The sequence below is a fragment of the Prunus mume genome, linkage group LG2 (assembly GCF_029339155.1).
Source record: "Prunus mume cultivar Tortuosa linkage group LG2, ASM2933915v1, whole genome shotgun sequence".
Lineage (NCBI taxonomy): Eukaryota > Viridiplantae > Streptophyta > Magnoliopsida > Rosales > Rosaceae > Prunus > Prunus mume.
In genome coordinates this window covers 10,960,841-10,981,942 of record NC_142699.1, presented here as the reverse complement: position 1 = coordinate 10,981,942, position 21,102 = coordinate 10,960,841, and the positions used below count along the sequence as shown (strand labels likewise).

The 21,102-nt window shown below is 37.1% G+C and overlaps 3 protein-coding genes across 6 annotated transcripts; all 3 read right to left on the bottom strand.

The window, feature by feature from the left end:
* Nucleotides 1-244: 244 nt before the first annotated feature.
* Nucleotides 245-6,950, bottom strand: PAH2 (phosphatidic acid phosphohydrolase 2). Of its 4 annotated transcripts, none has more exons than XM_089045730.1 (13): nt 6,797-6,950; nt 4,930-6,698; nt 3,821-4,718; nt 2,893-3,281; nt 2,688-2,761; nt 2,427-2,511; nt 1,924-2,010; nt 1,745-1,817; nt 1,359-1,402; nt 1,132-1,260; nt 936-1,034; nt 672-819; nt 245-562 (listed from the first exon to the last, which is right to left on the bottom strand). In XM_089045730.1, exons 2-12 carry the CDS (start codon nt 6,025-6,027, stop codon nt 763-765), a joined length of 3,033 nt encoding a protein of 1,010 aa, XP_088901856.1. In that variant the 5' UTR covers nt 6,028-6,698; nt 6,797-6,950; the 3' UTR covers nt 245-562; nt 672-762. The 4 variants fall into 4 exon arrangements, with proteins under 4 accessions (XP_088901856.1, XP_088901858.1, XP_016647730.2 ...); XM_089045732.1 differs by having other exon boundaries at nt 2,893-3,200; XM_016792244.2 differs by having other exon boundaries at nt 2,893-3,200; nt 4,930-6,713; nt 6,797-6,948.
* Nucleotides 6,951-10,963: 4,013 nt separating this feature from the next.
* On the bottom strand, nt 10,964-12,301 carry BKI1 (BRI1 kinase inhibitor 1). Its single transcript, XM_008222118.2, has one exon. The coding sequence runs from the start codon at nt 12,135-12,137 to the stop codon at nt 11,115-11,117; it is 1,023 nt and encodes a 340-aa protein (XP_008220340.2). The 5' UTR covers nt 12,138-12,301; the 3' UTR covers nt 10,964-11,114.
* Nucleotides 12,302-15,090: 2,789 nt separating this feature from the next.
* On the bottom strand, nt 15,091-19,621 carry LOC103320325 (Protein phosphatase 2C family protein). Its single transcript, XM_008221993.2, has 10 exons — nt 19,381-19,621; nt 18,782-19,074; nt 17,951-18,122; nt 17,679-17,832; nt 17,532-17,595; nt 17,066-17,173; nt 16,694-16,819; nt 16,304-16,539; nt 15,842-16,044; nt 15,091-15,736 (listed from the first exon to the last, which is right to left on the bottom strand). The coding sequence occupies exons 2-10, from the start codon at nt 18,980-18,982 to the stop codon at nt 15,711-15,713; spliced, it is 1,290 nt and encodes a 429-aa protein (XP_008220215.2). The 5' UTR covers nt 18,983-19,074; nt 19,381-19,621; the 3' UTR covers nt 15,091-15,710.
* Nucleotides 19,622-21,102: the final 1,481 nt, after the last annotated feature.

Genomic DNA, 21,102 nt, shown 5'->3' with positions numbered 1-21,102 from the left:
TTCTATTTTTACACATGGTATCCAATTCAACAAACTTGTGAGTCTCATACATGCCATGTCAACTTTTTAACAGAGTTTTTGACTGACTGGGGTATAAATTGAGATGCAAAATATGTAAATAAGCTTAAATAAAAGAAAGGTGCTGGTGACGTGGATATGGTAGCTCTTGACATATAAATGCCATTTGTGTAGCTCCAGTTGTGTCATCATTTTCCTTTTTTTTGAAGCGTTATTGGGATACAAGTGAAATCAAACATAGGACCTCGGGTGTATTGATGCTTACTTGGAACCCATGTGAGAAAATGATATTACATTCGGAAACAAAAACCTTCCACACCAAATATGCGTGCCCATTTTACCCATGCGACTTCCAATAAGACTTACAGATTGAAGTGTTCATGGGCAAACTATACAAAATTGGATTTAACAGGAGGTGAGACAGATTATCCAACTCTTCCTTGCATATCTTCCATATATTGTTTCAGGTCGCCAATAGATAAGCCAGCCCAGCAATAACGCAACAAAGAAGACATTTAGCCATTAGTTCCAAGCTACATACGACCTGTGAGATTTGCCACCAAAATGTCTTCATAAAGCATTGTCATTCTACAACTCAAAATCACATGCAGAGTTTCTGACAGATTATAAGAAAATGAGAAATCAGGATTTACCTCACTAATTTTAGAACTAACCATATGACAAAAGTCATCTGTCTCCATATCTAGAGAGGGATAGAGAAAGCAATGAACTCTCTTCAACACCTCAAACATCGATATTAGGCGGTGGGAGTTTCCAGAAATTCCACGAATTATAGTCCTCCTGTAATGAACATGCCGGAAAGAAATTAGATATTCAAACTTGCCGGCTCTTGCTTTTGAAAGAAGGCTCCCCAACTATAACAAACTTAAAATGAAAAAGTAATACAGAACCAAAACCTGCTCGGATGAGTTTGTGGGTGGAAACATGCCATTCACAAGAGCATGAAGGGAGGTATATGACTTCGTGTCAATACTGCGGTTCACAGCAACCTCACCCTGCATACCCAAATATCACAAAGAAAAGTTGGCATTTGGCATAACTAAATTAGAAATATTTAGATTGCTGCTAAGGTATGATGAAGATCTTAATTACCTTGGGATTAATAATGAATATTTTTCCTTTAGGGATTCCAACCTTAAGGTAGCTGAATTCATCAGTATCTCTGTTTCCAAAACCAGCATAGAATGGATTGCAATCAGAAGGGAAGAGTGATTTTATATCCTGGAAAACAGAAACGTAAGATATTAAAGTACTGTTTTTTATTTTAAAAACAGAAAAATAGGTGAATATATCAAGATAAATATGTAACAGAAACTAACCTCTAAGCACGAAATCTTGAATTCATGAGGAGCTCTCCTGATAACTGAGGAAAACAGAACGTCAGTCGATGCATTAGAAATTAGATAGGATATAGTGACCAGAAAATTACATTCCTGGTGATCAAATGAAATAATTTCTTAGCATGGAAAACATTTATATCACAGCCATTGAAATATTTTTCTCCACTAATGCATTATTCAACAAGATAAGAATGCTCCTAAACTCTACGGAAGGCAGTTTACCATTTCAGTTTATTGTCAAGATAAGTGCAAAATGAAAAATGGAACAAACATATAAGATGCTTGAAAACTAAATGGCACATATTGCAAATAAATTCAACCTCTCTTTAATTTATAGAAAAAGAAGTGCATTAGAGACCACTTACCTTCCCGAAATAGAGAAGGAAAAAGTCCATCTGGGGAAATAACAACGGGCCCATCTGGTAAAGCCTTTCCATCCTGCAAATTTGAAAACCAAGAAATAAATAAACATGAGGTTTTGGTTTCTTGATATTGATTTATCAAATGCAAGTCGAGGATTTAGCATGAATTAATTATATAACACCTGCTTAAGGTTGAACAAAAATTGTCTGGTGTGATAGGCCTGAGAAATGGCACGTGCACTCAAAAAAAGTAATTGATATCCATTCTCCTGCAGTATGTGGAAAAGAATAATCAGATCCTTGGAAGTTTCAATGTCAGTGTAGTGAGTGTAGTCATGAGTTCATACAGAAAGCACAATGAAAGGTGAGATGAGACAAAAGGAACATTATAACAAAACATGAGCCTTGTAATTTTTAGCGTGATGACACAATACAACTGAATAAGTGGGCCAGAGATGGGGCCAACAGATTAGGTTGTGGGAACTCGCCGAATGAAATTTTAACTAAATACGGTGGCTAAATGAACTGGCCATCCCATCAAATGGTATGGAGCCAATTCACCCAACCCACCAGAGTGCTTAATAATGCATATCAAGGAGTGATGAATGCAATATTCATATTGCAATCAGTCAATAAACACAATTTGACAATCCTGAAATTAACATAAGATGGGAACAAAACAAACCTTAATCGCTGAAAACAAATGCGTAACACCTGTTTGTGACCAATCTACCCCAACCATGGGCATGAATTGACCTAGAACATCTGATCTACAAAACCGATGCAAATCAAATGGGATCAGACAAATCAGGAGAAGAACTGGACCATTGTAGAAAACCTATTGTCATACTTCGATCTTATCTTGTTAATAATTTTCTCAGTGTACAATTTTGAACCCAAAAAAAAAAAAAAAAAAAAAAGATTTGTTCTTTTAAGAACAGCTTACTTGGTTATTGTCCCATCCACATCTGAGATCACTATACGAGTGTTCCATTTCCAGAGATAAATTCTGGCATCAACCTGTTGAGTTTCAAAAATGAGAAGAAAGCACAGTAACCTATTTATGGGGGAAAAAAGCTAACAAATTAATCAAATAAAAATGAAAACCTACAGCCAGAACGTGAACCCAAATAAAAATAACAACAAACTACCTCCTGCTTCCCTAGCATTGCAGTAGAAAATCTGAAGGTTACTGTATTCCTCCCTTCCTTCAGGTTCAAGGACGCCAGCTGCTCAGATGTTGGAGTGAGTACCCTTTCTGTTTTCTTCATCCCCTTGGGTGAAAGCATATCCTTATCTCCATCCATTCCAACGGTGCTCTCTGAAGCATTCTCGGCATCAGGATTTCTACTGTCATTCAAATCTGGCTGTATAGCCTTACTGGAATTTGATCTCCTGAAAGCGAATGGCCAGAGTATCCAGCTTCCAGTGGAGGCAACACTTGCATTCAATGGATCTCCTGTAACAATTTTCTCAATTGGGTGAACAGCTGTTATACTTTTTCGATCAAATATTTGCTCTTTCCCAACTGAAATCATCCCTAAAACAATCGAAGCAGCCACAACCCATGGAAATCAATGACCACTAATTCTTACAACAAGCCTATCATGTAGATAAAGTAAATTTATGAAATCCAGGATTTTGGTGTCAAATGCTTGAGAAGCAGTGTCAGCTCCCATCCCTTCCTATAACAAATGTTTGCAGAGAGGTATCTTTCCATAAAGCAGAACTTATGCAGCTTTCTACAGTTTGCAACTTTAGGAATATTTATGCACCAAAAAAATAAATGAGATCATCGCAATTTGCATCACCTTGCAAACTCAGGCAATAAGTCTAACTCAGAATGAAGTGAAGGAAACTGGTTAGTGAGTTGAGTCGTCACCAACCAGACTCCAATGGCAGTGAAAAAGAAATTCACTCTGACATGGAATATATCATTTCTTAGCACCATAATATAATCTTTACCAAGGAAAAAAAAAAGAGTCTGTTCAATTGCCAGAAAAAGGATATATTTCATTCCAATGCATGAAAATACCCAAAATGTAAAATATCATAAAAGTCAAAATCCAAGTTTCTTACCAACTGGACTGACAGGAACATCTTTGAGCTCTGCTGAACCCTGAGCATTCTCAATATCAGGTATTTCTAGTGCAAACTGTTGCTCTTCGTCTCCTTCCAACTTTCTACAGCTCAAATCATGTTTACCTTGACATATCCACTTCAAGGGGTTGGCACTTGAATCCAGAGAACGGCTTAAAGGATTCTGAAGATCAAGTACACTCAACTTGTCAGTCTGAGGCCTCATATTGGGTAATGACTCTACCAGCCTCCCAACTTCCTTATCAGCTGCTTTATGTCTTCTAGGAATACCAATTGCAGCAGATGTTGCCCTCAGATTTTCAATTGATTTCTCAAAATCATTAGAGGTGTTTTCTTGAACAAACTTTTCTGGAGATGAATATGATTCATAATTTGTAGTGACCGATTCTTTATTGTCTTTTGGACTACATGAGAGACTATTTTCTCCATCTACACATGATGGAGAACATGACTTGATGCACTGAACTTCGGTCATTCTGATTTCGTCATCACTGAAGAGGAACTGTTGTTCCTCTAATTTCAGTGGTGGCAGCACACCTGCTGCTTCTGTCACAACACCACCATTAATAGACCCAGAAGGGGTTTGTAAATCACAAGTGATATCTTCATCTTTTCTATCTTTATCATCTTGAACTTGATGGCCAGAGTCGTTTAAACTAGATATGCTCTGTGACTCAACTTCTTCGACTGAATCAGGTAATGGATTTTTATGGACCATTTGCTCATAGCATTCTGGAACTTTCACTGGCCCTTCAAGGTCCATATTATAGTTACCTGTGCATGAATGAGCAGCTGTTTCTGGAGAATAAGTTTCAGGACCCTCCACTGGTTGCACCTTCATGGCAATATCTTCAACAAGTTTCTCAGCATCTATATCCTGATGAAGAACACTAAACACCTCAGTCTCAACGACTATTAAAACCCAGGTACATGCTTTGTTGAGAACAATATTAGCTAATTGATAATTTCTAACCAATTTATATGTTTTACATCGCTTAATAAGTCATAATAAACATTCCATCTTAAAATTCCTAAATAGGTTTAAATTCTTCTAGTTACCATTGCCACAGATTTGATAGGGAGATTACCTTTGATAGAAATTCAGCTATGGCATGCACTGTTTCAGCATGAACATGAACTTGCCCACTTCCTCCTCTAGCAATGTACAGTCTTTCATGAGTTTGTTCGCTGGAACCATCCATTCCCACTACTGAGCTCTCTGATGATTCACAGTAAATAAAAGAGTGAACTCTATCTATCCCATCCGCCTTCTCGGAAATGTCACATCCAGGTAACAGAACATCTTCTTGTTCAGCAGAATGCTTGCCAGGACATGCTTCCAGCTCAACTGAATGTACAATTTGTGGATCAGATCCTGTGATATTAGATATGACTGCAATTGCCTTCCCATCATGTTCAGTTGCCTCAATCATAGATTCATCAACATCACTAGATACTCTAGACAAAGGCAGAGAGGAGCTCGCCCTGGTTTGCTCAGAATCAATCCGCATTTCTTCATTAACCAACATATTGGGAGAAGAAAAACGGGAAGCACTATTCCTCCTGGGTTTATTAGTGGCAAGACTAGTGGACCAGTTCACCTCCAAAAGGTTGGCTGCAAACTCTGCACGCTCCAAAGAATCCACCTTACTTACCGTGCTAACATCATCCTCTTCCTGCTTACACTTGCGCTCCTTCATTGACCTGCTTCCAAATAGCCCAAGAATTCGTGACTTGCGGGAATTAGTCCTGGCCAATATCTTCCCATTGGATGTATCAATCTGATCAACTGTTGCTAAACTTTCAGCACCATAATTGCAACTTGGGGTCTTCAACGGCTGCCTCTTTTCTTGAGATCGGTCATCATTCTCATCACTGGAAGACGAAGGATACAATACAGCTTCCCCTTCTTCTACCTCCCTAAGAAAGTAAGCTTCCCCTTTATGATTCAAATACATGTGGAAATTAGCATCCTCCCCATTCACATTAATGTTGACCACCTTCTCTTTTGTCTTCAAAACCCCTTGAAATTTCCCAAACTTGACATTCCATGCTGACGATTTGAAGCTCCCATCTTCTTGCTCAACTACAATAATATCTATAGCCCCGCCAAAAGGGTGAAAGGGGCCAGAGACGGTGTACACGCCTCTGGATATGTAGCTCCCTAGCCTCCCAACCGCATACATCTTCCAATATTTGATTTCTCAGACCACCCAATTAACAAAAATCTCAACACTCAATCATAATTTACGACCCCTGTTGATTACCTCAGGAAATCTCCAGGCTTTATAGCTTAAAGCAACGAACTTTATCCCAAGTACGTCCACACAACCACCAAAACTACCTCAAAATTCAATTTTGACACCACCGAGATGATCAATAAACAAGATTACAGTATAATTTAAGAACCCAATGGATCAAAACCCAAAATTTATTACGGTTTTAGCTCAAAGCAGTTATTGCATGGATCAGAAGGGAACAAGATTTATCTCTAGGATCCCATTCTTTAATACGAAGCCCCACAAACCATTGGTTTTTAGATACCCAACAAGTAAAAAATTGAGAAACAAACAAGAAAGCATCAATCAAAGACCAAAAGATGGGTCAAGAGGCTGTCTCTCTGCCACTATCAAAGACAAACCCAATTGAAGAAAGTGCGTGCCTGTCTGAGGAGCAAAATAAAATGAACTCACGGAACCGCCAAGCAAGAAAATAGCGGTTGGCGCAATGAAAGCATTTTCGGTTTTAATTATCCGAATGTGCCAAACCACCAATCAACATTAAAATTGCAACAAATAAAAGCAACGCATTTCCTTCCTTATCTCTCTTTTTCCTTCTTCTTCTTCTGACCGCAGGGCTGGTTGATCAAAACCTAAAAAGAAAAAAGAAAACATTAATTGATTTATCCAACTGAAATAATAATATTAGAATTGAGAATTGAGAAATGGAACTAACCTGAAAGAAGAAGGTCAGGTTGGAGAGAGAAAGAAATGGCCAGGGGCCTACAGTCTCGCTCTATCTCAACGGGGAGGGAGAGCGAGCGAGAGAGAGAAAGATATTGAGAGCTTCTTGTTTTCTTGGCAATCTGAGTTGTTGCATTTGGAGATATGATTGAAGTGGCAAGTTCATGTTTATTTATATTTTTATTTTCTGGGTTTGAGTTAGCAATTGAGTTAGGTGGATATTTGAATTACGTAGGCCCATGAAAGCCTCCCCTTCTTTTCTTTATTACGTCACTTTTGCCGCCATGTGGGCTTTGTCTTTTACAACAGAAAATATGAATTCCCTATTACTTACCTATGTACCTCAAAATCTTCGAAGCGCTTCAATTAGTACCACATCCTACTTTCTGATAGTTATTGTATTTTGGATCTTACATGTGTTATAATGTTCGAAATTTACTTACGAGCGAGTGAGCGATTGTCCTATCTTAATACTGTTATTCTCGTATAGTTGAAGAAAAAAAACTCTTAAGCATTTTATGTGAATACAATGAATTTAGTGATAGTAGTTAACAGCGTTTGAATTACCTTAATGAACGCACAGAATTTTGAAGACAGCATATTCGACCTCACCGGCAACACACACATCAACACAGCTGTTGTGTTGCATATAAGAGGATGTCCCATTTTATTAATCATAAGATGGAAATCATCTGTTGGCTGTTAGGTGTTGACCACAACATGCAAGTCGGTTTATGTTTCTAAGATATTTCTTTCAAATTTCTGATTTTGCTACAGCATGCAACAAGGGTCGTTCGAGTTTCAACCAGAGAGATAGAGCCGTAGAGACTAGGGCTTATGTTGGTAGGTTAATCAAACCGTCAAAAGGCAATAATGGAATTGGGCTGAGTCCCAGATAAGACCAAATGGTCCTTCTTGATTGTACAAGATGGACCTCACTCACTCTTGCACAAGCAAGCCTCCTCCGTTTCCAATCAAAACCATGTCGTTTTGGTATACATTCTGAAAGTTTGGCCGAGGGAAGGCACCACCACTAACCACATGCCCAATGCTTTAGTTCCAAATCCAATCATTGAAATCGTTGATATATTTAGGATCCATATTCTACAACATTTGGGCTTGTGACGTTCTCAGGCCAACTTCTTAGGCTTTGAGCTGTGTAGTAAATCAGAGAAAGAAAAAATAAATAAATAAACCAGAGGAAGCCAGCTCTGATCAGCTGAAAAGGGTTCTCTACAAAAGCAAAAAAAACTTGCACATAACGAGAATAACATTGTTTTGCTATCATCAACCATCAATAACGCAATGACATGTGAAAAAGTTATATTTAGTGTTATTACATTATTGACCGGAGATAATAAAAAATATAGTAAATTGAGCTTAGACCCATAAAATTCATTTTTAATCACTTACAATCCATTCCTTTATTTTTCTATTTAAAATACCCAATTTTTTCAAATCAAACACGATAACTATGATCCAAATAAGCAAGTTACCTAATCTAGCTTAAAATATGATTTATTTTATTTTTCAGATTCCAAAACTACCCCTATTTATAAGTTAACGTGTTATGTGGGGGTGTAACAGTGACATATATTGAATTTAGAAATATTTTCAAAAGGTTGCAATGGATGTAGGAATTAATTTGGAAACTTATTTAAAATTAAATTCAACTAATCTACATGTGATTAATGTTTTGGTTTATTTAATAAATTTTTTGTTGTTGTTTTCCTTTTATGAATTATACTACTAGTAATCTATTTTATTATAGTTTTATGAATAATAGTGTACATTCTAATTATGTTGAAAAGTATTTTGATAATCTATTTATTGTTTGTTTTATGAAAAACAATTTTTTTAAATGAACCTATTTTTCCTCTAAATAATGTACCTTTTTTTTTCTAAATAATGTACCCCTTTTTCTTTGAATAAAGTACCTATTATTTGTTTTATGAAAAATAAATTTTTTTTAATGAACCTATTTTCTCTCTCAAATAATGTACCTATTTTTTTCTCTAATAATGTACCTAGTAAAACAATGTATGTATTTTTCTAAATGAACTTATTTTTCCTCTCCAAATAATGTACCTATACACATTTATAGGTATATTGTAAAATAATTTACCTATGGGTAAATAATGTACCTATATTTTCTATAAATTATTGTGTACCTATTTTTAATTTATGAAAAATGTACAAAAATTCCAATTACAAAGTAACTGATTTAGTTTTTTCTAAAATTTTTTTGATAAATAATATATATATATTTTATTTAAATAATATGTTTATATTTATATTTTTCATAGGTACATTATTGGATATGTAATTTACAGATTTTTTTTATTTTATTTTTTTTGGTTTGCAGTTTTAGGGGGCAATATGTGAAAGGGAATGACAACCAAAATAAATGGGGTGATTGGTATGCTATTAATAGGGGGTATTAATTACAATTATCGTAGTTAATGAAATGCTTGAAATAAATTATAAATAAAATATGAACTTTGGTGGCAACAATGTAAAAACATAGAAATACTACGACCTTTTATATCATACTGGTCATTTAAATTTGAAATTGGGTTTTACACATAGATTTATAGAATGATGGATATATATCTAGAAAATAAAAAATGTAAGGATCTATATTAGAGAAGCCCTAAAAAATATTATTACCATAACATGAGAGTCTCTCTTACAAAAGAGGCGGCACAAAAAAAAAAAAAAAAAAAAAAAAAAAAAGGACCACCTTGTATGCTTTTAACGTCAATTTATGGAGGTTTAATCATGACAGTGAGCTCTCCCTTGAGCCCAGCAACAAAAACTTTCATGCTGTCTTACTTGATGGTTGGGAAAAAAAAAAAAACACAAGAAGTGGTCAAATCTGAAATGCTTTTCAAAACTCATATCAGCCATCATCTGCAGCTGAGACCAAGATTCTCTCTCAACCATAGCGTGCACCGACACACATTGCACTCTCACAGTGCATATATGTGTAACTTCCGGTTAGAAAAAAAAAGGGTTTAGTTGTTGTGCCCCTCTCTCTTTTTGTAGGCTTAAAATGATTAAGAACGCATGCACTTTCAACTTTCAAACAGTTTGGTGGGTTTGTGATTGTGAATATAACAGTCATAACAGATTAAATTGAACCTCAAAACTATAATTAGTCTTTCAGTCACTTTCTGCACCACATGTTTAAACTCAAAGTATCATGGTTTTAATTACAGCCATAAACACACCTGATTCACTCATGTGTTTTTGATGTGTCAAACCAGAGAGTATCATCAAGTCCCTTCTGCATTATTGTTATCTTGTGTCATCATTGTACTTGTTTGTTGCTTTTTTTTTTTTGGTAGTAAAAGTTCTGCGGCCATCAACTCCTTAGAATTTAGACCCACAAAACAACCACTTTGAGGAGAAAAACTTTCATGTAATGAGGATAGCACTAATTTGTTATCTTTGGTCAATAATACAACGATATGTGAAAAAGTTATCTTACGTATCACTGTATTATTGGCTGAGATAGCAAAAAGTGTTATCTCCGTTGCATAAAAGTCTCTCTCCACATTGAGCCCCTTCTCTTTTTCATCTCTAGCCCCTTCAATTATGTTTCAGTACACTTTTCTTAGAATAAAGGAGTTTCAGTCGTTTCTCATTGCCTCTTTTTTTGTGGGGACGAGGAACTGATTAAAGCTCACTTGTTTCTTTTCATGTCAGTCTTCCCCTCGTGTGATGATTTTATAGTCATCATATATATTACAGACTTAATAATTGTATTTGTAAATTTTTTCCAAGACTTTGGAAGATGGAAATTGATAATGAGCCTACTTTCATGAGTTGGTAATGCCTAGAATGTCACAGGAGAGAGAGAGAGAGAGAGAGAGAGAGAGAGCCTACTTTCATGAGTTGGTAATGCCTAGAATGCCACAGGAGAGAGAGAGAGAGAGAGAGAGAGAGAGAGAGAGAGAGAGAGAGCTGGTGTTTCTAGAGCTAAAATGTCATTTTGTGGTCAAATGCTAAAAATGTCTCTCCTCTCAAAAGAAGAAGCTAATAATATACAACATCCTGTAGAAAGAATGACAGAAAGGATTATTACATATTGCTTAATAGTAACAGGACAAATTAATTATAACCTACACAAAAGACAATGAATTAAATCAAATGATTCAACCTTGAACTTCCAGATGCAGTAATATATTGAAATATTCTTTCAACTCATTAAATACATCTTCTTCATATATATATGAAATCCACCTAATTTGCAAATAATATGTAAAACATAAAAAATTTCCCCTGTTTCCCCCTCCTATCTAATCTTAGCATTTGATCTTCTCTTCTGTGGCACTAGCAATGGAATTCTTGCAATGAGCAATTGCAGCTTGAATTGCTGCCTGCAACTCTTCCATGGTGCTGTCAATGGTGGAAGAAGGAAGATTAGTTGCTGATGTTGCAACAAGAAGGCCACTATTTGTTGGAGATGTTCTCATTGATGCTGGGGCTGAAAGCTCTCCTCTCCTTCCTCTCAGCTCATGCTTATTTCTCAAGCTTAGATTGCCCGAAAACGAATAAGGTTGCCTCCGGAATTGGCCCTTCTCTTTTCTTCCTCTGAATAACAATAGTGGCCTGACCATTCTCACATACCTCTTTAGTATATGGCTCACATCAAACCTCATCTTCCTCCTGTGCTTCATCTCCTTGTCTTCTTTTTCTCTGTCTTCACAATCTTTTCGCCACTTCGGTAACCCGAATAATGAGAAAGACTTGGACTTTGTACTTCTCCTTGCCTCACTTTTGTTGCTGTGATGTGGGCTTCTCTGGTTTATGCTGCTGCAGCTGTTGTTCTTGTTGTTGATGATATTCTTGTTCCTGCCAATGCTGGTGCTGCAGTTGTTGGCATTGTTGCTGCTTTCTTTGGTTGGTCTCTGATCATCATCTGATAAGTCTTTGATGGGAAGAGTGAAGCTGTCCAGGGAGTTGGTTGATGAGCGAGGAGAGACAGGAAGGTGAGAGAGCAATTGGAGAGGAAGCAAGTGGCCATGGAAGAAAATGTCATCTGCAGGGGACAAATCAATGGCAAAGGAAGGTGGAGTGGATTTGGCCTTGTTATGATGATCAGGGATTGATGTGGAAGAAGAATGGAGAGAGATTGTGAAGGAGAATTCATGAGAGGGAGAGGAGGAAGCTGAAGGTGGTGAGGCAGGAGCTGTACTTGGTTGCTGCACTTGCTTTGCTGCTGCTTGCCTTAATTCTTTTCCAATTCCTTCCACTTTTAGCCTCTCTTCTTCATGCCTGGTTCCTACAGCTTTTTCTCTGGTCTTTTCCTGCTGATGGGTGCCCATAACTCCAATGATTTTTTTGTTCAACCCTGATAAAGGGATCAGAACCAGTGTCTGGTTTTTCTCTCACTTTTCTAAATTTTGGTTCTTTGGATTGTACCAAACCTCTGGGGAGAGAGAGATAAGGAAGCAGTGAGAGAGAGAGAGAGAGAGAGAGAGAGTTTTGTCAGTCCTGTGCAGTTGGGCTTCCAGCGTCTTTTATGCAAAACAACAATCCATATTGCCATGCATTATTTCTCTTTGGATAGAGAAAGAGAGAAAGGTTGTGGTGGCCAATGACACTAGAATGAGATGATAAATTTAGCTGTATTGTTATAGGCTAGTGGGTCCTTGTCAAATCCAACAGCTACCGGGAGAGAGTTGTGATTTTGGGAAATGAGGTCAGAAAGATCCAAATTTTCTCTAAAAAGGCAGATGGGATTGGGAAGGCAGACTTCATTTTGGGTATGCGTCTATTTGTATTTAGTTGTTTTGCCAGTGAGACTGGTCCTCCCCACCCCAAGCGAAGCAGTTCAGTCATGTTCACGTACACACTCAAAAATGCAAAACCCCTAGAGCCCCCCATATCAAGAAGAATCTTTGAATTTTTAAACCAGGCACTTATATTCTCCTTCCTTTAGCTTTTCCCATTGTGAGTTTTTATGATTTTTAGTATTTCTATGTTGTGATGTCAGATACCACTCAAATGGAAAATTGAAGGCCTTTTGATCGAGAAGATAAGATTTCAAACCAAGCAAAAAAAAATTAAAGAAAGTCTCTGTCTTATCTCTCTCAAATTCAATTTCAAAGAAGTTGACATAAGTGAGTTAACCTAATTGGTTAGGGTAATGAGTTTATCCTTTTACACGTAAGTTTGATTATCCTAATTTAATGAAAATCAGCCTTAATTTACAAATTAGTAGTTTCAATAGTTTGAACCCCCATGACAAATTGATAGTGTGTGTGAGAAACCCTCATTTCCTTGTAGTTTAGATTGTTGTCCTGTGTTGATTAAAATAAAATAAAAAATCCAATTTCAAACAATCTTCTTGACCATTTTCTGATTCTTAAATCTAAACCTCACGGGTTCATATCATCTTCATCATCTGAGTTGTGTGATCACCCAAGTTGTCTACTTCCAAGTGATACTGTGATCTTTTTATTCGAGGTTTTTGTATAACAATCAAATTGTCTAAAACCAAGTTGCGTGGAGAGACAGAAGAGTGGTCTTTGTATACACGGATACCATGTAGGATTAAGATATATATGTACATTTGTGTAAAATGTCTACATAATTTTAATGCAAATGATTGATTATTCATTGTCGGAGAAAAAAGGGACCCATCATGGATATTTTGTCATAATTATTTAAAACTATGTTGAGGAGTAACATTAACCATGAATCCATGATCCATGACATAAAACAAGTCCAATATCGGATTCACATGGTTCACCCCACCAATCAATTGAAAAGAGTAGAAGCCCTAGTTGAGAAAAATTATTGTACACAACCGATGACATGAATTAGACATGCCACATAATGTACGAGATAGAATAAGGATATATAAAACAGGAAGATGTAAGTTTTTCTTATATGATTATGTAAGTAACTAATTAGAACGGTCCTAATGATGATTAACATGTGATGAAAAAAATAGAGAAATGAAGTGTGTGAAGTCGGAATAGGTAAGTTTTTCTCCTTTGGAAGACTGACTTTCCATATGATCATGTGGTCAAGCCCTTTAGACGGATACATCGGACGATGATGAACACACACAACAACTAGATAACGGGTGGCATAAGTGATAAACAAAGGTTAGGTGGTGAAGGTAGACCCAAACACACGTGCACATAGTGGTCCAGATGATACATCCATAGTAGGGGAATTTTGTTCTTATAGTTCAGGTCAACATCTCAATCATGCAAGCATTATTGTGGTGGACTGACTCATCCTCACCACTTAACCATTCAAAAATCATAATGTAATTTTCTCTAAAGGATAAGACTTAAGAAGCAAACATGGCATGAAACAAAGATTTCGCACTCAGTCCATATGAGAGAGAGAGAGAGAGAGAGAGAGAGAGAGAGATCTTATTAGGCTTGGAGTTTCCCTTTCCTTTTATGCTTTTGCCAGCAGCCACTCTTTCTTTCTTTCTTTCTTTCTTTCAGAGACTTTGCACGGGGGTCATAGAAGGAACCCAAGCCATAAAAAAGCAGCAGCAAAAGGATAACAACTAACAAACAGAAGCCAGCGTGTAAGATTTTCGCTTTTGCATCCCCTTTTTTCAAAATTTATTTATTTTGTTTTGACCGTAGTTCACATAAACAACGAAGACGATCTTTCTTTTGGTTACAACAATTAAGATCAAAAGAGTCCATCACTATATATAACTTCATGTTTCGGTGTTCATCCCTACACTGAGCGAAAAACTGCCCTATGAACGATTGTATATAACTGATTACGCCTATCAACGGTAAATTATGGACAATAGAATGTCTTGTATGGGACTATAGTTCTCTCAGCATAAGTTTTATTTATTATTTATATGTAAAAATGGTCCCTTCTTGGCTCCTTGAAACAGGAACCAAGCGAAGCTCACATGTAAGTGTAACTCGGCTCCTTGAAACCAAGAGCAAAATGGTCCCTACTTGCTGACGAGCACAGCCGTGCTCAAGGAAACTACACTACCAATTGAGTTGACAATGCCAACTCTAAACAAGCAACCTTGTCACTTTGATAACAAAATGATTAATTAAATTATACATTGGAAATATAGATAACGTATGGGTGCCAAGTCATAAATTACCGTTAAATGATGCCTCTTTTTCCATTTATAAATTACAATTATAGCAACCCTTTTGACCATTTGAAGAACAAAGGCACGAGACCATGGAATTGTACAGAGATAAAATGGGCAGCTATCCAGTAATTTAACTGAGATACTAAATTATTACAAACAGGGGAAAGGAAACATCATTAGAAAAGAATGAAAAGATAAATTTCTTCAAAAAAAATAATTGTCAATCTTTCTATTTAATAGTTACCTTCCTAGTTATATGGAAGGATAGCTTCTTTGAACAAATACAGAAAAACCGAGAAGACAGGTTTTTTTAAATCTCCTAATGTGTAATGAATCTGCCTGAGGTTTCATCAATTTCACCTATATAATAATATTACATTGAAGAGTGGTTTGTTTCAATGTTAGCTCTGTAAAATAGAAGGGCATGGATCCAGAGAGAAAATTACCTCCGATGCATAGTTATGCACAAGTAAGTTCGTCCAGCCCTTCCATGAACCTTTTCAAGGGAGGCAGGCACTGATTTTACGTCACTCTGAAGTTAGAAAACATAACTTAAAAGAAAGCATGCAGCTCTATCTGGGATCTTCTGATTTGAAACATGAAAACATGAGAGAGAAAGAGAGAGATCCAGATAGGTTGGTTCCTCCTCCTAAGTTGAGTGCCAAAACTGATCGTAAATCCCCATTGAGAAATTGAAGGGAACTAATATCAAGAGAAGCACCACCTTCCCACTTCATGAACAACTTCAAAGTAATTGTTAGTGCTCTCAACTTCAAATAACGCTCAGGAGGGTTGGCTAATCACTATCGCTATCATGTCTTCCTGAAAGAAACAAGCCAAGAATAAATTAAAGATTGTGCCAGAAATTTGGAAAAATAGAAATAAAATTAAGAACAATTTGGGAGAGAGTGGGGAAGGTTGTCATACTTCCTGAAGGTCTTTTTCCCTCCATAGCCTCTCTCTTCTCTTGGCAACTCGAGCAAAGGAATGGGCCATCCCAGGGTCGCAATTTTCCTGGGTTAGATGATCCACTGTGTATCGAAATACCCTCTCCCGGTTTAATTTCTACTTGACAAACTGCACACATAAACAACTTGAACATGTTGCAGAGCGGGTATTTTGAATCTAACCTGCATTCCACATGAAGATACTGTCAAAAACCAGTAAACCTACACAAACCCCCTCCATATTCCACCAATAATGAAAAAAACCCATCATACCAAGTTCAAGTAATAACGAAAGAATGTTCCCAAAAGAAAAACTCAAAGTTAGAAAAGGGAACAGAAAAGGAAAATAAAATAAAATACTAAGTAAGCAACAAACACTTCTGCCTGACCCAGAGATCAAAAATCAAGTTTTGGCCATGAATATGATTTTTTAAGCACAAACCTCTCAGAAAGCGTAGCAGAACCTTCCTCAAATAATTCCTCCACCATGTCTGGCTCAATATACTCTTTTTCAACATTAGAAGATGAGTCACAGGGCTTTTTCCGAAACATGGATTTAAACAACACTCCTTTTCCCTGCTTCTTTGGTTGCGACAACGGGAGTGGCTTCTCATGTGGTAAAATATCAATCACAATGCATGTTGTATCATCCCGAAGTCCCTTGTGGCCTACGGCATCCTGGAAATAGAACAAAAAGTCAGACATAGTATTGAAGTAAACAAGAAAGAGCCCTCCCAGCACAATAGTTCTGGCAGAGTGCAGTCAAGGTGCAAAAGCTATAAACTATATAACATAACTTACAGGAAACTGAAACTTATAACTGCTATTATACCTTAACAATCTGTGCAGCTGCAGCATCTGGTGCCATCCCACGACAACAGTCAAGAGCTGTTTCTGCAGACAAGGCATCCCAGACTCCATCACTCGAAATGATAAGTCTACCACCTGCTGAAGACAACTGTAGGAAAAACAATGAAAAAAATTCTTTAAAATAATGATTTCAAAGTGAAGACATCATAGAAAATTATTGTTCCAACAATGAAAAGCAATAGCTAATAAAATAAAATTTTCATAATAGTATAGGGGTCGCTTTTACAAATGTCTGCTGAATGTTTTGGCACTAACATCTAAGGGGGAATCAAGCATATGGAGATTAAAACATGGACGCTGAATGTTGTAAAATGTGACAACAGTAGAAACATACCTTCATTTGCTTTACGTACGGAACGGGGACAATGAACTCCCCAACATCCATATCACCAATAGATCGTGACAGACACAAGCCACCAGGCCAACACCTCAAAGGACCGATCTACAAAAAAAGAAATAAACAAATCATTTCGTAAATTAGTTAGGCTGTGCATTAAAAAATACCCAGAATTCAACACGTGGAAAACCAATAAATTATAACAAATGGCAGACTGATATCAACACTTAAAATTTTCATCTCAAGAGCAATATTTAGAGCACAATTTCTTCAAGTTCATAATCTTATTATCAGGGCCTGACAATAGATTCAACCTATCTTTAAGCACACTTGTCCATGTCATCCACCAGGATTTGATATCGCTATCTTAACATCTAAATTTGTGCTTGTAAAAATTGACTCCCTGGAAAATACTCAACAACTTAAAAACAATAAGCATAAGTAAGGCGTGAAGAAAAGGTACCTCAGCCCCACCACCAGTGTTAAGCCGACCAACCTCACCCCCACTTGCAGTGATACGCAACCGCCTATTCACATATAGTTGGGGTGGAGGGTTAATAAAGATATCGATTATTAAGTAAGTTAAAAACACGTTATACAAATAACTTACTCCTCTTCATTGATTTCAAGCCTATGGTCTGCTGATAGATAATAAACTCCACCTTCAGCAGGTTCAAGTATGCAACGAGAATCGCCAACAGATGCAACAGATATTACCCATCCTTCTATAATCACAAAGGTGACAGTTGTTCCTGAAGTTTGAGCTGCGAGATGAGAATAAAAAAGCAATATCAGAAGAAAAACATTAAGACTTAATCAATCTTAAGGTTATCAATTCAATATCATAGGGTCAAAGTAAAAGCAGATTGAAATTAACCATACCTCTCTCTTGAAACTCTTTGTCTGTCTTGACAAATCCTGCTACGAAAGCCCTTGGCAATGCTGCTACCCATTCATCTCTGTTAAGATCTGAAGGCATAGCAGCTAAAACATTATTTAGAAGATTCTCCTTTGAGTAAATAGCAGCAGCAGACCCGTTATGCCCATCAAATAGCTGCAAGACATGGTTCAGTAAGAGCAATCCAGAGCACTTAAGCAGTAACCATCAAGCTTTGAATGATTATCAATTCATTAGTAGAGGATACCCATGCTTCAATAGTGGTTTCGGTAGTATCAGTAAAACTTGGAAATAGAAGTAAAAAGAGTTCCCAAGATTAGGTAGAAGGGGCAATCAAAATAAAACATCTACCTAAGAGATCCTACAAAATGTAACAATAGTTGTTTTGGCAGACCTAGCAGCACAAGTCTTAAAATGGCTTAAAAGAACTTGTTTACAAAACATAAGCACAAGTTTAATATTCCCAGCATTATTCCCACATCCTTGAGCAATAGCTAGTCTAACAATCACCGCTATCAACTGCATATTCAAATACATCTAGTTTATCTAAACATGAAATAGAGCTTATGCTAAGTGATAGCATCATAAATTAGAAAACTCCATATATCAAAAGACAAAAGAGGGAAAGCATGTCAACAAAAATCCACCAAAACCAGCCGATCAACAAACTCAAGCAAACCATTGGGTAACAGTATTTTCCCCTTTGATTAACATCAATATTAACTTCTTAGCCAATTCTACATTTTCTTCAATATAAATGGCAGACCAGGTAAAAATGATAAAAACAGGAAAAACGGAGAAAGACAGAAAAATACCCCAAAAACTGAATACGTAGAAACTCCATCTCCCACAACTCTTTGACATTCCGTCTTGACCAGCGTAAAATCCTCCCCCTTCTTGCTCTGACTCGCCTGACCGTGCACAATCTCGGGTCTCTCAATCTTCTCATTGGCCAATTCTCGCTTCAGCAGCACCGAGAGCGGAACCGTCTGATGATTCTCATTCTTGTTGGACATTGTTCCCCCACACCCAAACACCTCAACACAGTCTCAATATCCTCCTCCTCCTACAACCTCTAATCTTCCATCTCCGATTCTCAAACCAAATCCTGCAAAACAAAAGACAGCAAAAATAAACGCACGTAAATCAAACGCTGCGTTTCGCGCATTCTCCAATCTAATAATCGATCTCGTTAATCTTAATAAGAAATCGTCGACATCAGTGGCTAAAACGGCCACGACGACAACGAAATCAGCGAGATCTTCAAACGAAACGGCACTCACAAAAACGCATCAAGCGATTTTTATCATCTCAAAAATCGTAACAGCAAATGAAGAGACAGTTAAACAATAGCAATGTCGATATGAACACGAATTCGAGAAAGGAAAAGAGGAGAAAAGAAAAGAAAAATTACAGGGAAGAGGGAATGATTAGCAAATGGCAAATGGTGATTACGCGCGAAGAAGATAAGCGTAAGGCGCGAGGAAGATGAAGGTGGTGGAGGTGAGTCGCTCTGATCGAGAAACGCGGATCCCGGCGCCCTGCAGAAATTCCATTCTCTTCAAAAGGAAGAGAGAAAGAGAAAAAAAGAGAGCGAATATATGAAATGAAAAAGCGCAAATGAAGCTGTTCTTCTCCTTTTCTTTCTTCTTTTTAAGAAAAAAAGGAAAGAAACAAATTTAATTAAAATAAATTACTAAATTACCAAATTTCCTGGCGCTGACGTGGCAAAAAACGCGCCGTTTCTCTTTTCGGCGCTCCGAGCCGCGTTTGACGTTGTTGTAGCAAGCCGTTTGACTTGTATGGTGCGCAAGAGTCAAGAGCAAAAGGACGTGTTCGTGACTTCTTCATGGATCTCTCTCTAATTCTGTATGGGCCCACAATGAGGTGTGGGCTCCAGTGGGCCCCTTGATTGTAAGGAATCTGATGTGGTCGACCAGTTAGGACAAAATATAATGTGATTTTTTCTAAAGCAAAGAGGAGACCTCAACTTCAGTGAGGACTCGGTCAAGCAAAACAACCCCTCACGGACCGGAGGACAAGCAAAAAATCATAAAAGTGAAAAATAAATAAACAATTTACACAATGGACGATTTAGCCGCTGTACGGAGATTGTAACTCAAGTGAGAATTTGCACAATGAATATTTTAGTCTGTAATTAAATTGTTACGAGCAATTACTTATACACCAAAATTATAAGTTCGAATCTCTTTCTTTCAATATCACTCACTTATATGAGCTGTGTACTTTAATAAATGGTTTGTTTATATTAAGTTATTTTTTTATATTGGTTGGAAAAAAAAAACTTTTCTTACAGAAATATCCATCGTTCACCGAGTATAAGCAAGAAGCACTACGTTAATGTCACGTAGTTGAACATAGAGGGATTTTAATTAAATGTGGGGCCCATAGGGCCCGGGCCCACTGACACATTTATTTCGGGGCACCATTTTTTGGCTTGAAACCTAACCCCTTGTCCTCCACCTGGAGAGTGCGGAATTCTCGGCGCCAATTATCTAAACAACCAACTCAGCGTTAGTGAAGTCAATTAATCAGTCGCGCTAATTAAATATTAATGAGCGGCTCAGAAGCTCGAAAGGCTCGGGATTTCAATGGCTCATCGACTTGGTCTGGTCTGTGACCCACCCAGGGTGACCCCACCGAAATTCACATAAAATAGGCAGTGCTGTAAACAATCAGAGCTCGTTCATTCATATTCAATATTCATACATACATGACATGTCACAGACGTAGAAGACATGTTCGATTTATTTGCTTTTTTGCAAGCTGGAAAAGCTAAAAGCCCTTTTGGCAGGCAAAGTAGTATTGTGTGTCCATTTGTCTGTCCCGCAAGAAAAATATATAAAAACAACAAAAATAAAACCTTCACCCACGGCAACAGCTCACCACTTGGCTTAGATTAGTCATTGCTTGCCCATGTTGAAGAATTGGATTAAAAACAGAAAATAAATAAATAAATAATATATATATGATGTGAAATGGGAAAAAATCTTGGCTTTAAGGAAAATGGGGTGTGCTGTGATTGGCAATGAAGTCAATTGCTTGTATTGATTGCTATTGAAAAGTTTTAGGCTCTGAATACCCACATGCCCATAACATGCCATATAGCTGTCTT